This window comes from Parus major, chromosome Z, assembly GCF_001522545.3.
Source record: "Parus major isolate Abel chromosome Z, Parus_major1.1, whole genome shotgun sequence".
NCBI lineage: Eukaryota > Metazoa > Chordata > Aves > Passeriformes > Paridae > Parus > Parus major.
The window spans coordinates 27,265,925-27,283,425 of NC_031799.1; the positions used below are offsets into that span (position 1 = coordinate 27,265,925).

Below are 17,501 nucleotides of genomic sequence, written 5' to 3' on the forward strand. Positions count from 1 at the left end.
AGAGAATGATGGCTAAGAACAAACAAGACCACAACAGGAGCAAGAGAGACCATTGTATAACAGATTTTCTTTGCTGTCTTCACATCAATGCATTCATGTAGTCTTTGTAGTAGGAAAAAAAATCAAATTTCCTCTGCTTTTAGTGTGATCTTATTGTCATTGGCCACAGGCATACTCATTAGTTTGTTAGGAGTAGTTAGACTGCTGCTAGTTTCAGTATTTTAAAGAGCTTTAATTCCCTTACACTTAGTTTAGATGCAAAATGAAACAAATCAGAGCCAAGATTCCAAAACAATGGTTGACAGGCCTGCAGCCAAGAGCAATATCCAATTTTTCCTAGTCCTCTTCAATGTATTCTTTATAGAACAGGGAAAATAACTGAAGAAATATGTATGAAAGACATTAAGATAGAGAAATCAACATAGGGAGATACACACAGCATAAAAACCTATTACAAAATGAAAGACATTAAGATAGAGAAATCAACATAGGGAGATACACACAGCATAAAAACCTATTACAAAGAATGAAAAATGTGAGCATAGGTGACATGTATATAACAACATGTAACGACAGGAAAAATTTATTGAAATGGGAGTAGTTACATGTCACTCAGTCTTAAGGAATATAAGAGGCAATTCAAGGTGTGAAAGCTAGTTTTATTTATTGTAGGGGAGCATTAATTGTTCTGGAGAACAATTAATTGGCTTCTGGAGAGCCAACAGAGGTGAAGTTCTAACACAGACTTTTCTACGTTCTGCTTGTTTTAACAAGACCAAATAGTTAAATTTCAGTGTAGTCCTTCATAACATCAAGATTACCTATCCATCATTCATTGTAGAAGGTTTCTTAAGAAGTAACCCACTTCCTAAATATGTTTCTGAAAATGTCTTTGAACTGGCCTGCCCTCTTCAGGAATCCTTCAGAGTCCTGATTTGTGAACATTCTCCTTTTTTTAATTATTGTTCTGAGTGTAAGTAATGCAGGTGCAAGACTCTGACATAGATAAAATCAGCAATTGGGATCTTCAGAACTTCTGATCAAGAGCAGCCAAACTAGAATTATACTTGTTTTCAGAAGGAAATTTGAGTAAGTGACTGTATGTTTTTAAGCCTCATAGACCTTGCAAAGTCTTAATGAGCACCTAAAGGTTATATCTGTCAGGATCCACAAGGTGGTATTACTGTCCACACACACCAGAGTCTGATTCAGGTGGAAGTTTCCAGAGTTTCTAGTGAAAAAACTCAAAGAATGTTTTTGTTTGTTTAGAATGCTCAGTGATAAAGCAGTTTCAGCAAGATGAGGAAAACCCAGCCTCTTCTTTCTACCCCTGACTGCAAGTTATTGTTCATTATATGAGCCCTATTTACAAGGAAGGACAATTCCATAAAATAAGTGTTTCACTTTTCAGTGATCTAACTGAACGTTGTTATAACTAGAGTTGAAGAGAGTGAATAAGAGCCTTAGTTATCTCGTTTAGTCCAGTAACAGGAGAATTGCCAGGGACATAAATCTTTAATTTTGTATACAAAATTAATATGAAGTTTTGCATCAGGGAAGTGAACCAAACGAGAAAACAAAACTGCCCTACCCTTCCTTGGGTGAATTTACAAGCCATAACACTTGTGTCAGAGCTGTGATCTCTCTGATCTGACAGATAGACAGATATTTAGTTATTCTGTTGAAAGCCACATGGGGCTAAAATTGTACCCATCTTGACAAGCTTCATTCACCAGGATACCAGACAGAATTGAAGCTCATTGTTTTTCTTGGTCTGCACTTGCCATAAACACTTGTCATAAACAGGTGACTTCAGGAGAGCATGTAGACTTCAGAATCTCAGTTTCCCTTTCTTTAAATAAAAATAAAATTCTTAGCTTTTCTGAAATGCAGTGATTTAGCTTGCAACTTCAGGATACCTTAGTTATTGCCTGGGTGGTTTCACTATCAAAGTAGTTCACATTCTTAGACATCAGCCTCTCCTTCGGGAATCTAACCTAACTGATATTCCTTAAAAACTACAATATATTCCTCAAATTTCCAAATTCCAGTTCTCATTTCTAAGGCAAGATTTCCTGAACCTTGGTTTAAGATTGCAATATACCTGCATATACCTCTGAGAGTCAGATTATGCTGATTTGAAGTTTGCATAATTTTCAATCACTTATCAATACTTTGACAATTATCTTAGACTGTATTCACAAAATTAATGAGATTTTCCAACTCAGCAAAATGTAGCTAGCTATGATTGACAAACATAAACTGAAGACAAACAAACACTTCTTGTATCTCATCTAAGGAGAAGTCTTTCAAAATACATTCCTTCAACACAACTGTGTTATCCATGTTAGCATGCATCTTAGTGAAAATTTAGATAGTTAACTGATTTATCATCACTGGAAACACAGTGTTTTGGCTATCCAAGACAAAGGCTTGGGTCATGCAAGCAGTCAAACATCAAAATCATCAAATCCTCTACTTCCATTAACTGTCATTTATCAAAATTATATTTGAACAGTTGTTTCTCAATGGAAACACAAAGTCTTGTGACAAATTCTAACTCCTACTTTAGGACTCAAAAAGGAAGTCAACTGAGATCATCAGCAGCAGCATTTCTTCAGTGCCTATGCAATGCTGCTCCGCTCAGGCCGTATAAAGCCGTATCAAATGCCTCGCCAGAGAAGGCAGCCCGTGAAGAAGAAATTTCTGCTTGAACGTATGAGAACAGCTCCTGGAAAGCCAGGTAACTCTTACCTGAGTGACAGGTATGTTTGTAATATTGAAAAGAATATTCTAATTCAAAGAAAATTCCAATGAAATTAAGCATGTGGAACAGCTTTTCTATAATTCTGCCAAAATTTGGTGTAAAACAGACCACAAAAGCTACCTTTAAAATAACCAGAACAGAAATACTTCTTAAAATGCTGACATTTTTCACACCATCATGTTCAGGACGGTAATTCCTAAAGTTCAAATGTATCTCCCTGGAAATGAGTGAATTATGTAAGTGGACCTGCCAATCATTTTAGTTTGGGCACTGTACTAGTTCTTGTAATTCTAGTTGCAAATAGAATTCCTACTATATTCCTACTATATTCCTACTGTAGCTACATCATTATAAAATTTTTAAAAGGTTTTCTGTATTGATTATTGTAGTTGTTGTCCTGTTGCTTTTTAGAACAACCCATCTTTTTTTCTGGAAGCCTGATTGCCAGCAGCCTTTAAAGAGGAAACCTTTGTCTAGCCATAAACAAACGGTGCATGTAATCAAAGGTCCAACACAGAACCTGCCACTTCTGGAGGGTGTGACTCTGGTGGTCAGAATGTGCATCATCCTTCTATCTCATTGTGTGTGCGGAATTTCTGCTCAGCCCAAACAGGGTGGAAAGAAAGCTTCTTGGCTTTCTTTCAATTTTTTCAAAATGTTTGCCTAAATACAGATGTTTCAGAGGAGATATTTCATTATAAAATGAGATATTTGGTGAAGCCAAACATTACTAAAACATTATGCCACTGCATATGCGTTCTGTGTATCCTATTGTTTTGCTTCCCTAATCATTCTGGCAAAGACAGGAGATTTTATCTTGCACTATATCCCAGAGGTCTGTGTGATCTCAGAAATGTCTCAACTGCACTTCAAACCTCTTCCAGTAAAACAATGTTCAGCTGGACATAATCAAAATTCTGCCTCACAGTGTCTAATATCCAAGTGGAGTTGTCTAATATCCAAGTGTCTGGACATTCATCCTTCTGATATCCAGAACAACACAGTTGTGTTCAGGAATGAAAGGGAGCAATTTCCCTCATGGAAACTTTTAGCTAGAAAGACCCGGGATTTTTTGTTTTATTTTCAGTATGAGATCTCTGATCCCCAAACTAAATGCTTCTATTTTAGCTAGCCATGAGCACTCTAACCTGAAAGTCCTGTTTATACCTGGATCCAAAATTTAAAATGCAAAACTGGGAAACAGACAAGTAGTTACCTATGAAATACAGGAAACTAGTCTATAAACAGTATGCAGAGAAACATTCCCTACTTTATCTCTTCTTTTCTTCATAATGAAACTTACAGCTTTATTTTTCACATCTCTCCATTCAAAGAGTTCTGTAAACAGCCTTCTTTTGGCTCAGGCTTCCCACAGAGTTCCATTGGCTACTCTAACTCTGCTCATTCACCAGCCAAATGCAAATGTGGACCCACTCTCCCACATTCAAATTCACTTTGTCCCCATTAGTCTTCAGGCTTTTTCAACACATTGCATGCTGTCCACCATCCCTCTTTCTTGGACTATTCCTCAGGATCTTGGGTTGGAATCCATTTTGTCAAACTCAAGTTTTCACATGTTATCTCTCTGAAAGGTTGAGATGGATTTTTCTGTTAGCTGACATAACCTTCTAAGCAAAGAAATATTTATCTTCCTTCTTCACACCAGCACCAAACCCTCAAAACAGTTGCTTAAGCCCACTTGGTAACTTCTAGTATACATTTGCTCTACTGCTCATAGTTCAAATATACGTAGATTATCAAGTAAAGATTGTTTAAAAAAATGCACTTGATCTTTTTCCAATGGAATGTTGTAATTTCTCTGTTGATAGTAAAATTAATTATAACTCATTTCTTACTAGTGTTTAGTCTGCGAAAAACAGTGAAATGTTATATCCTAACCGAAGATTCAAAAACCGTGCATTTTGATATTGATGAAGATGGTCATCATGAAATATGTACCAAGGATTCACAATCCCATGAAGGTACTGTAAGTACCAAAACTCACCAACTGCATGAATATTTCTATAGTACAGAAAACAGGACATTTTCAAATGTACTATTATGTGTCATGTGTCTCTGAGCCCATCACTCCAAGAAGGACATGGGGGTGCTGGAGTGTGTCCAGAGAAGGGCAGTGGACCTGGTGAAGGGTCTGGAGCACAGGTCCTGTGAGGAGCAGCAGAGGCAGCTGGGGGTGTTTAGCCTGGAGAAAAGGAGGCTCAGGGGGCACTTATCACTCTCCACAGCCGCCTGACGGAGGGTGTATCCAGGTGGGGGTCAGCCTCTTCCACCAGGTAACAAGAGACAGGGTGAGGGGAAATGGCTTCAGGCTGTGCAAGGGGAGCTTTAGATTAATTATAAGGAAAAAATCCTCTGTTGCAAGTGCTGCCAATCTTTGGAATATTTGGCTGCCCAGGGAAGGGTTTGTGTCTCTGCCCCTGTAGGGACATAGGTTTTTGAAAGTGGTTATTAGGAACATGGTGTACTTGGCAGTGTCAGATTATGGTTGTATGCAATGATAACAAGGGGCTTTTCCAACTTAAATGGTTCTATGATCCTGTTCTCTGCAAACATAACAATATATTGAATCTGAATGAATATTGATAATGATACAAGAAAACTTCTATCCTGATTTACAGTAGGTAAGATATATATTTAAATTATAAGATTACATTGTTCATGGTAATTTGACTTAGTGTGTAGTCTAGACATAGAGCACTAAGAGAGAGAAAGGAAAGGTAATGCTCAAGAACAAATTCAAAATACAAGAACAAATGTGAAATGGGGAATAGAGCATATTTTAGAATTTGTGGGGTTATTTAATTTTTCATTGAACTCTTTTGTCTTAAATGAGGCTTCTGTATTTGACACCAAAGATGTTATCATAAACTATCATCATGGAAAGACTTGTTAGAGGATATAATTTTGGTAGAGTTAAATAATGTCTGTCAAATACAATTATTCTAGAATGATGCAGTTACTCTAGAATGGTACCATTTCCAGAGGTGTGAAAGTGGGAAAAAAAAACCCTCAAAAAACCACTATTTTTAACCAAAATAGAGGAAAAAGTTAAAATCTCTAAGTTAGTTATTGAATTACTTAAACTTTTATTCTATTGAATTGAGAATAATGACAGCTACACTGATAGTTTACTTAAGTGTGTTTTGTATTTTTTTCAGTATCATTTCTTCAATAACTCCATTAAAATTTTTAAAGTCAGTCAGAAAATTATTGATGTTAATTTATGAACAGAACCAAAACCTGTATAGATGTACAGTGGAAGAAGTTTGTGAACAGATACACAATCTGACAAGCCTGATGCAGAAGTGATAGTCCTAGAAGACAAAAAAATAAAAAAATAAAAAAAAGGAAATGTTGTGTAATATTCTTGTGCACACAAGCACCACAGACATATATTCGTGATACAGTTAAGACAACTTAATATTAGCAACCAGTTGTAATTTGTGACATTTTTACCTGAAGTGGGTGATGTTTTCCCCAGCTGACTGGCTGTGTGATTCAGGCTCATATTAGAAAAGCCAGAAGCCACCTGCTACTGTTACCTGTTCCCTTCCAATCCCATACATTTCTTATTAGGGTACTCACCTTCCCTGCCAAAGCACTACAGGCTCCTCTTTAATATCATACTAGGCTTTGCAGATGGTCACCAACCCCTTATATCTCATTCTCTGTAGCAAAAGATAATTAAGCAATCAATACAGCTTTTAGGCTCAGCATTCAGGCTTCAGTGTACCTGTCCACAAGTCTAATTGTACAGCCTTCCAGGGCTAAATGAATTCAGAGACCCTCAAGAAAAGAAATCTAATATCTGTTGCTATTACACACTCCTTTTCAGGTTATGTTTCAAAACAATTCTTTAAATTATTTGTATTATTTCTAAATCTGAGGAATGTAGCTCTCTAATTCCACATATTTGTTAAATACCTTCTGTTTTAGATATTGCGTGGTTAAGTGTGTTCACAAGGAACGAAGCAGCAGTTACTGGTAAGCGTCTTGTGGGGAAAAAAGGTATCATCTCTTTGTTAGGGTCTGGTTTTGAAGATACATTTGAGAGTAGGAAAAGAAGGTAGTAGTATTTTACATACAGACTTGACACTAGAAGTAATATATCAGATTTTTCACTTTGCTCAGGTTACTGAACAGGTCTGAAAATAAAACAACCTTTTTGTGTTCCATAAAAAGAAATCTTCAACGTTACAAAATTTGTAAATTAGGAGTAGTGGCTTGGACTGAACATGAATGTATCTAAGGGAATATATTGTATACAAACTGGAACATACCTTTTTTTTTTTTTGTAGAAAAGTGTTCCATTGCTGGCATATGAGTCTTAAATAGCAAAGGCCTGTTTCAGCAGGAAAGGAGAACCAAAAAGAAATCAATATGAAGAAAGAGAAGGTGCACTTTTGGAACTTTCATATTTTACACTTGAGAAATGATTGCAAAAATTAAAGATATATTAGTTCAGGTATTACAGTGGAAGAAAAATACACTCTAATTCCAGTCATCAAGGGCTCCTGTAACCAATGTGAGCAAATATCCATCTGGTCCAGTACTGCACCTTGAAGAAGGGACAAATGAGGATTTCTAGGGAACAGTATAAAAATACTGATGTCCTCCCAAATCCCAAAGCTTTGTATTCTTGCTTATCCCAAGCAAGAAGTTATTTAATTCATATAATTTCAAGCCATTTTCTTTGCATGAATTTTAAAATTGCCCCTTAGACTCTGGTAAGGTTTTAATGACCAGAGAAACAAGGCAATTAATTTGAAAGCCATCAGAAAGTGAAAACATACCATGGAAAGTGAAATACAACCATGGAAAGGTTCCTTACTTTCCTTGCCCTTCTCTGGATGCCTGATAGACCACTTGTCACATCTTTTAGATAGACGAAGTTGGGCTGAGTAAGTTTGGACTTGCTCAGACTAAACAATGTATAAGCAAGTCACAATAAATTCTACAGATGGAGATGGACAAGAATAGTTAGGATGTAAGTCATGTTGATGGATGTCCCTGTTCAACTGGATGGACTCCTGCATACCTCTTCTGTTGTCACTCCTGCCTTCAAGAGGAAACACTCTTGGCTTGGATAAGAAACCTCTCTTGCCTGATCATGTGTCTCTTAAATGCTATAACTGAAATTAGACAATTGCAGTTGAGGCAATCTAAGGTGATGTCACAAAAAGTAATAAAAATGATAGAATCATAGACCTACAGTCTACCGTATTTATCTGAATAGTCAAGTAAACCGAATAAAGCATACTCAGTTTAGGCTAGAGAGTTTTTCTCAACTTTTAACAAGGATTTTTATGCTATTTTCATACTACAGCTGCCTCGGAAAAATTCCTTCAGAAGAATAATACAAAAGCGTTTCAATAAAGGAAAGTTAAGGCAACCAAAATCAGCGCAAACAGCAGCTAAAATCAGTCAAGCAGGATGAATGCATTCTGCTAATCCTGAATACCCTTCTGAGGCTAAAAAATGCCTTTGGTAATGTGTAAAACAACTCCAGACTCCTTAACTGCAAGTGTTAGTGCATAATAATCTAATATCTTTTAAATTTGTATTCAGTTGCTGCGTTGTTAAACATAAAGATCAGCTGCCACTTTCTTTTATATTTTTAGCCTTAAATGGTACACTTGAGATACTTCTAAAAGCACAAATAGTAATTCTTGAAGTAAGTTTGTAAGCCAGTCAGATAGGTATAGCATCACTGAGTAGTCATTAATGTCATGGGTTTTGCTAGGTAACGCTCTTGTGTGCTGTGTCTGTTGGCAAAGGGTACCTTAATTTATTTACTTTTTGCTGAGGTCCTGAAGTACCAGAAGGTAACAATGAACATTGTCAGTTTATTAGGCTGAAGAATGTCCCATATTATTGATATTGTCTTACTTCCTGTAGCTGAAAAAACATAATTAGCTCAAAAATTTAATTAATACAATGGATCCACAGTTCTGATAGTAGAAGGATTTTGATCTAAAAACATGCAGAAAACAAAAGGGAAAAAATGCTACATTTTCCATATTGATACATATAAAGTCAGGTGTACACCATAAGCACGTTTATTACACATCTTTTTCTACTACTACATATGCCTCTGTAGTTCATATGATGTGTAGTAGTGTATAACTGATATTTCATACCTTGACCGTAGAAGTAGAGAAGTAAACTATATATATGGCAAATTTAAAGTCTTACAAAGTCACAGGTTTTAAATACTAGACAATAGAATGGTATCAAGAGTGATTGTATTTATTTCTATTCCTATGCCTATAAATGATGTTTTTGTAGAGCATATTCAGCTCTTCTTCATTTTATAAAGTGATACACATATTATTACAATATTCTCCTCTGTGTAAAACAGATTCTAAAAATTTGGTGATCCTCACACAGAGATCAAAGCTAAATGAATTTGTCCTGTTGTGCAAGGGTAAGAAGCATCTCTCTCTGAAGGTAAGAAGTTGTTTATTCTCTTTATAACTTATAGGTGCTCTCTTACTATAAGACAATTTCCCCCAGACCCTTTCAAATTCACATTATTTACCACCTTCCACATTTCATAACATCTAAGTATGTCCTTTTATTCTTTCTTGGGTAATACTCAGAGAAGGTTATTGCAAAAATTTTTGGGTTGGCTAGTTCACTAATGCCACTACAAGACAGTCAGGAACATTGGAGTCCACTCTCTGTGGAGGAAGAGGGAGCTTCTTAGCCAGAAAACATGCAGGAAAATAAGAGGGGAGTAAAAAGCAGGAATCTTGCCTTGGAAAGAGATGAGTTTAAGATGGAAATTATTTTCTTCCAATGAACCCACGTCATGAGATAAGGAATTTGATGAAAAGAAAACACAGCTGAACATCCTGTTTGGAACATTTGCCATCTGGTGTCTAAGCATTCCCATTTTCTCCAGCCTTGTGTTGGTTTGTTTCTGAAAGGAAGAGATGGCAAGATTAGTCTTACTCTGCGAGGGATTATAAGCCTTGCTAAAATCTGCGTGAGGAAGAATGCTATGTCGCAATTTACCGTCTGAAACAGAGCAAAGGTCCAAGAAGGTCTGTTTACACAGGAATGTTGAGATAAAGAATAACCCTTTATCTAATGTCAGTCATGCATGATGGTGTAAAACACCAAATGCTTCCTCAAAAAGTCTTAGATGCTTTTCATTTGTTTTTAACTCACAAATGACTCTCCATAAAATCTATTTCCAGAATTTTTCTAGGGCAATCTATGTTGTAAGAGACATAAATTATATGGTTTTTGATCCACCAGATATGTAAAAACCTTGGAAAGATCATGGACCTTTCTTTTTCCAGCCTAATACAAGTAATTTCCTTAATCTCAACAGGGATTTTTGTATGGAACAGGACAAGGCTTCTTGTCTGGGATAAAGTTTAGGTATCTTGGTACAATATGGTTCAATCAGGGCTGCATTTCTAAATAGAACTGGGCATTACACAGTTTGAAGGACTGTCTTGAATATTTGTTTTCAACCCAATTTGTTTTGCATTGCAAATGATAAAAGAGGAAAATATTAATGGAAGTTTTTCAAGAATATATCAATTTCATAATTAAATTTAACCAATATTAATTTTGGTTATTTTAATTTAATAATAAATGAACTTCAAAACAAAATATTGCTTTCTTTAGAATTAATGCCACATTTGATGGGTTTAAAAATCAAAATATTGAGAAAAAATTGTCAAATTAATTACAAAATTAACAAGTCTGTGTGTTGTAAATACAGGTCTTAAAAGCATCCTGTTCAGAGCCAGATTGTCCTTCAGTGGAGAGATGCAATATGAAAACATGCAACCATGAAGATCCTGACTTTAAACAGGTATACAATCATGATCAAATCACACCTGTGTGTGAGACTGTGTATGCAAATACTGGTGTGTAAAAAGGGCAGCTAAATTCATCCTGTTACTCATTAAGTGACAAATTACTTACTTTTCTTTCAACTGATTTTTTGTGTTTTTATCAGAAAAGGAAAATAAGAAAATTTCCCTTGACTTGTATTTATGACTACATCCTTCAATCTCCAGACAAAATATCTGACTTTCAATTCAAACATGGAAGGTGGATATGTTTCCTGTATTACTATGCTTATACAAACTGGAAGGAGATACATAGTAGATTTTATCTGGTACAAATTCTTAGATGCAGAAAATCTGGATGAGTATATTAGCAGATTTATAAGGATCAGATTACAAAAGTTATGATGTTTTAAGAACTAATGAATCCATCAGTCATAAACTTCTGGGAAGTAGTAATAAAGCTGTGTCATATTTTCAGACTGAATTTCTTATCATCAGATGATTATAAATCAGCAGTAATGCATTGTGGACAGAAATACAGATAGCTGGGTGGTTTCTTATGTTTTTTTGTGAAAAAACTTGGTTTTGTTGGCTCTTCTCTAGATAGAATTGATAAAACTTAGTGGCCACATGAAGGAAATTAGTTGCAATTTGGGATATTTAAACTTTAGGATAATAGACATTATACCCTACAGAAAATGCAAAACTAAGGAAATGTAACTAATAATAGTTTTTATTAGGATTGTAGCCCTGTAGGTTTATTATTCAACTGAAAAGACAATCTTTCCAATAGGCAAAATTAGAGTTATTTGGACCCAGGTAGTTTCAGAACTTCATAAGAGGGACTGTAAAACCCTGAAAACCTGAAATTCCCAGCCCAAGATTTCTAAAATGATAACCTTTCTCCTAAATCAGAAAGTATTGAATTACCAGTTCTGGTAAATTGAAGTCTATCTGAAATGTTTTCCAAAAGGTATGAGCTACACTACTAATAATTAATGAAAAAATCTCCTGTCTTCTGGGCCTGGAAAATCTAAGTGGGTCCTTCAGTTTAAGCTCAGCTGAGTTACCCATCTGCCACTAATATTCCTTGGCTCCACAGAGAAGGAGAAAACAATAAAGCTTAGGATCTTTTTAATGCAACTTTTAGTCCTCTCCTTGTATGCTTTAAACTATCACAGTCATATTGAATCTTGCAAATTATATTTAATACACTTTTTTTTATTTCATACACTTTTTTAACATAAAAATACATGCATTTTCTGTGGAGCTGTTCACAGAGATTTTATGCCTTTATTCCTGCAAATTTGGGAGACATCTGGAAAGAGCAGTAACAATTGCCTGTAGAGACCTATATATCACTTTGGGTTTTTAAACATAGCTAAAATGAAAAATTCTTTCTGGAAGCCCATTCATTACCTAACAAGACAGAAAATTATCTGGTCATCATCATTTCTTGCTGATACTCTGAAAGGGAAGAAAAAATGTTACTTATTTGTATGAGGAGAAATCAGAAGCCTGCACTTGAATCATTCCCAGTAGGGCAAAGAGGCAAGATTCAGAGGCAACTCTGAATCATGAGATTCTAAATAAATCTTCTAAAATGAGTGAACCGAACAGTAAATAATTTCTAGTGTGATGAATAATGCCTGCATTGTCCTTAGGATGAGAGGGCGTGGGAGTAGTGCACTGAGATGGAGAAATACTTCTCATAGATAATGACAAAACTATGCAGGGCTGAAATGTGATATTTAATCTTCTAGCTTTGAATAGTAGATCTTAAAGACAGACATTTCCTTCTCTCTATTTGAAGACTGCCAGTAGAATTAGCAGAAACATGAGAATCTGTGGACCCAATTATATATATGTATCAGGAATAGTTGCACATAGTGTTGTAAACATTAATATCTGTAACCAAGGCTATCAAAACATGGTTCACAATCAATATTAATTGATACATCTTTTATTAAATTTAATCAAAAATATTAATTATGTTGTAATAACAATACTTTTTTTTTTTAATTACAGCAAATAGTAGTTTACAATAAGATCTGGTTCTGATTGGGAATTAAGTCAGAAAGGCAGCACAGGTGACAACCAATACTTATTGCAATGCTGTTGTGGTAGGAATGGAAAACTGCACTGTAGAGACAGCTATGGCCTCACACAGTTCACACAGTCGCAGCATCCCAGCCAAAGCAGCAGTGGAGAAGCCAGTGGTTCACTCAAAAACATTTACTTACATCTGTGATTATTTTAACTCTGTAATAGAGCATGCTTATCATTAATAATTAATCAATTAATAATATCATAAAAGAAAATGCAGTTAACCACACAACAGAATGATCTCAGCTACAGAACAGTATTTTCCTTTAGATCCTTCACTTAAAAGGTTTTCCCAGTTCCCCCACCCCTTGTGTGTAATTCTCCCAGTAGGCAAGACAGCTCTCATTTTACCATTTGCATTAGTTATGTGTCAATTTTTGCTGTTTCTTTTTTTTTACTCTTCCAGAAGTGCATGCAGAAATTAGTGGGTATATAATGGTTATCTAAGAAATACACATCTTCTTCAGTACATATATATGTACATATAGTATCTCACTTTAGTGTAACTTCTCTTCAATCACAATATTTTACTATTCTTGATCCATTACTACCCTCAGACTTTCAAAGATACATTCTTTACCCTCTCAGCTTTTCTTAAGTACTAGTAGCACTCAGTTTTCCCTCCATTTCAAATCTCCACAAATTAACACATTTTCTTAAAAGAATACTGAAAGATAGAATTCAACCATGTCAATTTCTGGATCTGGCTGCTTCTCTTCAAGCATTATCTTGCTGGATAATGCAAGGTTATTAGGTGATTGTATCTGGATAACATTTCCCAAAATTCTGATGAGAATACTCCAGCGTGGGTGGACTGGGATCTGAAGGACTGCAGCTGTAAAAGTTCTATTAAGAACTGTAACAGTTTTTATTCCACAGTCCTCTCTGTTCTACTGAGTAGTTTGATGAGGGTAGATAACAGAGAGATTATACCAGAGGCTATGCAGTTATGAAAGACTTTATTAATAGATGTATTTTTTTACTCCAGTTAAGTAGGCCAAAATAAATTCTAAACAGGTAAATTCTGGTGTGGCCCACCAAGATACCTTGGTTCCAAAGTTTTGACCTTGTAACTCGTGACAATGCCATCTTTACTGTACTTAGCAGCAGGCTGGTGGGGGCACAGTCCTTTTTGCCATCCAGCTTGAGGATTATTGGGTTTTTTTGGTCCAGAAGGTGATTTATCTATTGAAAAGCCAAGGAGGGATCTGCAAGCCTCTTTCACCCTTCAGTAGTCACGTATGCCCAGTGTAGAAGTTTGATGGTGGGTGAAAGTGAACTGTTCTGGGCTGAACAAAGTCACGCCATCATTGAAGGCTGCTGTATCAGAGACCCTGCACCTTCAGTATGAATGGAATAAAAGGTGACAGAGTGAATGCTACCGCTGATATTGCCAAAACATTTTTCTTGATCATGTGGCAGCAGTGTGCAGGTCAAAATTTACTTTCAGTGGAGGGATGTCCAGTACACCCGGAGCTGACTGACCCAGGGCTGGAAGCACAGCCCTACCATTTGTCAGGACATCTGTGGGGAAAACATACACTGAGGTGTGTTGCTCCAGCCAGCTTCCAAGCCCCTGCCCCAGATGTTCATGCAGATCCATTCCCTGCCAGTGGACAGGGGAGAGAATATGTGAGAAATGACACCTCCCTTCTTAAAATTTCAGAAGTTTTATCGAACCACAACATGGGACTGAACAAGGAAAAAGAGAGAGTGCTGGGTGCTTAAGTACAGCCAGAGGCACACCACCCACACCCATAACAATTCTTATATCTGCTATTGACAAGCCAACCCCCTATTAAGCCACCCTCCCCACACTCATGTATATGTCACTCTTCTAACCCAGCTCCTCCTTCATCCTGCCTCTCAGAGTCTGCGCAATCCTTCTTGCTTTGACTTGCCCAATGGTCAGAGATCAACTTTCAACATGACAAAACTTGTATGAAAAAACACCAGATCTTAACAGAACTTCTTTTAGCCTTATAACATATATTTAACCTTCATAAGAGCAACCATCACAATATCCATTTCTTACAGAATAGCAAAAGTAAGAAAACTTTTAAGAAAAAACTCAAAAATAAAATATGTGAAGGTCAGAAAAAGCCACAAGTGATGCAAAAGCACTTGCTCATCTCCCCCCATAAACGGACCAATGCCCAGCCAGTCTCTAAGCACTAGTCTTCTCTAAGCAAACACCCACATTCTCCATCCTTTACACCAGGCTTTATGACTGGCCATGACATCACATGGCATACAGTATCCTTTTGGCCACTCTGAGACAGCTGTCCCAGCTGTGTTCCGTCCCAGCCTTCTTCCCCATCCCAGCACTGAGGCTGAGCGGGAAGACATAGGAGCTCATGATGTTGCATGCACTGCACAATAGCAGCTAAAACTTTCACTGGTGTGTCATCAACCCTGTTTTAGCCACAAACCACATAACTAATTTGTAATGCTGTTGCATTGTATTAGGAACAGCAAGAAGCACAACATAACTCTTTTAGCTTCATTGTCCAAGAGAGCAAAGTTTATTATTCTAGTTCTTCTTTTATAGACATATTCAAGAAGGTCTGAGAGGTAAAACTCTCATTGGTCATTAAAACAACACATTATTGGATAAGTGGAACACCACCCCTTCCTTGATTGTTTCCTTAACAACACCTGCAAAGATTCTTGTCCTTTACCAAGGACTGTTTGGATTCTTTCTTTTGCTTTATCAGGCCAGAGTGAGTTGCTTGTGTGACCTAGTTTCACACAGTCTATGTCCCCTGCTTACATTTTGCATTTAGCATCCACATAATGCCTTCCAAGGTCCATAGCTTCTCCAATGCAATCAAGGTGGCAGCTCAGTTTTACTAGTTGCATCATCATTTTATGACTCATATCTTTTTGATCATTTCCTTGCTTAATCTGAGGCAAATGTAGATTGCAGTGTGCTCTATACCTCTTTGTGTAACGTATACAACACAAGATGTTCTGTTTTCTGCTGGCCTTCAAATCCGTTCCTTTTTATCTTCTAGTTTCTTCCTAAGTTAGGTACAGAACTTGACCCTAGCTTGGAGTAATGCTCATTGTATCATATATGATCACCTTTATATAATTTTGAGTCTATTTATTTTAAAACTTTACTACTCTCTCACATCTCTTTCAGTTCCCATCACTGACATGTTTTCTTTACCCTCCAAAGACAATATTTGTATCACATTTCCAGCATGAGCATATGTATTCTATTTCAAGTGATTATGAATCACTTGTGGGACATGAATAAAAGTGTAATTTTTGTCATTAAATGTGAAACCTAAACTTTAAATTGGTTCTTCATTTAATGCAATGGAAAACAAATTATCAGATTGTAACTAAAAATAAGTAGCTTCTCTCTTGGAACTTGCAAATCGTCTTGACTGCTACTGAAGAAACTGTTCCCAGGAGGAACTTTATATGGCAGTAGTCCACCACATTCTCCAGGTTTTTTCATCATCCTTCTTTACATGTCATAATAGAAAATCACATCTTCCTCGATTTCTTGCAAAAAATTTTGTTTTTTAATAACCTGCTGCACCTCCCAGCCCTAATGATGTTTCATTATGCTTCTGCTCTGAGTTCTTTCTTCTCCCAGTCACATAATGTCATTTTCCAAATAATTTTCCTCTGACAGTTTTCCATCTAATTTTCCATCGTTTTATGCAGGTACAGCAGCATATTTTTTAAATTTCTGGATCTCAATCTGCTTTTGCAAATATGCAATTTTTGCTTTACAAGATCCCACTGGAATCTCCCTTGCTCTAGCATGAATTTCTACATTGTACGTATGAATCTCTCTCCTTTCTTCTACTGGTTTACTTTCACCAAACATTCCTATTCCTTTTATATTTACTTTTTACAATTCTGAGTCCCTAGAAGGTATTTGTTTCCCAAAGACAAATTTTCTTCAACTATCTTCATAGTATTCTTTAAAACAGACTTCTTTGATTGAAGCTGCAGATACACTGTTGTTACATTGACTTGATCACAACAGAATGCTTCCCATTATAGGTTTGCTGATAACAGAAGGTATATACTCAAACTTCCTTGAGGTATTCTGCAATAACTGCAGGACATTTTATTTCCATCTCCTGTTGTCATATGGGCTGAAAGGACATATTGCTCCTTCTGTCAAAAGGTGGTTATTGCCAATGCTGTAATATCCAGCAAGCTGGTACCCTTAAATGTGCTCCTGCTTTCCCTCAAGCATTCTGTTTCCTTTTAGAGGTCCCCTTAAGCCATCATAACACAGCAGACTAGTCAGAGTTGTAGAACTGTCTCATGGACAGAATATGAATGTTCAATGAGTTCACTCAAAAGGAAATTTTAAATAATTTGATTATGGTATGTTCAGTCTTTCCCAAAAGATACTATAAACTTCCTGCTCTCTGGCAGGAGGGTAAGTTGGTGGAAACACAAATCTCAACCTTCTATTAAATATTGTCTTACACTGTTAGCATCAGATAACTATTTACACAGTTTTCTCAGTTACTCCTTTGCTCAGTGCACACAGGCAGGAGGAGGGGCTCATACCCACACCCCAGTGGGTTCCAAGCCGCTGTGCCCTGTCACACCCAGGGATCCTGCTTTCAGCAGCTGTGTTCACACACAGCTTCTCTAATTACTTCTCTGTAGTCTTTGTCCAGCTATAGCAGCCACTGCCCCCTTGGATGTGATGTGGATTACACAACCTGTGGTAGATGTTGGAGGAGTGCTGGAGACCACGATCAGCTTCAGCAGCCCTTTGGTGCCCCAAACTTACCAGTTTCTGCAGA

At 36.6% G+C, this 17,501-nt stretch overlaps 1 protein-coding gene and 1 long non-coding RNA gene across 3 annotated transcripts in view; one reads left to right on the forward strand and one right to left on the reverse strand.

The window, feature by feature from the left end:
• LOC107215924 overlaps positions 1-17,501 on the forward strand; it is a 39,362-nt gene that overhangs the window by 817 nt on the left and 21,044 nt on the right. For both annotated transcript variants that reach the window (XM_033520507.1, XM_015652325.3), the window contains exons 2-6: positions 2,573-2,743; positions 4,627-4,749; positions 6,725-6,772; positions 9,150-9,238; positions 10,530-10,622. In XM_033520507.1, the coding sequence (XP_033376398.1) occupies positions 2,632-2,743; positions 4,627-4,749; positions 6,725-6,772; positions 9,150-9,238; positions 10,530-10,622 (465 nt within the window). In that variant the 5' untranslated portion in view covers positions 2,573-2,631. The remainder of the gene's footprint in view (positions 1-2,572; positions 2,744-4,626; positions 4,750-6,724; positions 6,773-9,149; positions 9,239-10,529; positions 10,623-17,501) is intronic.
• On the reverse strand, positions 5,477-7,132 carry LOC107215927. Its single transcript, XR_001525303.2, has 3 exons — positions 7,069-7,132; positions 6,374-6,456; positions 5,477-6,102 (listed from the first exon to the last, which is right to left on the reverse strand). It is a non-coding gene; the product is annotated as an uncharacterized LOC107215927 (long non-coding RNA).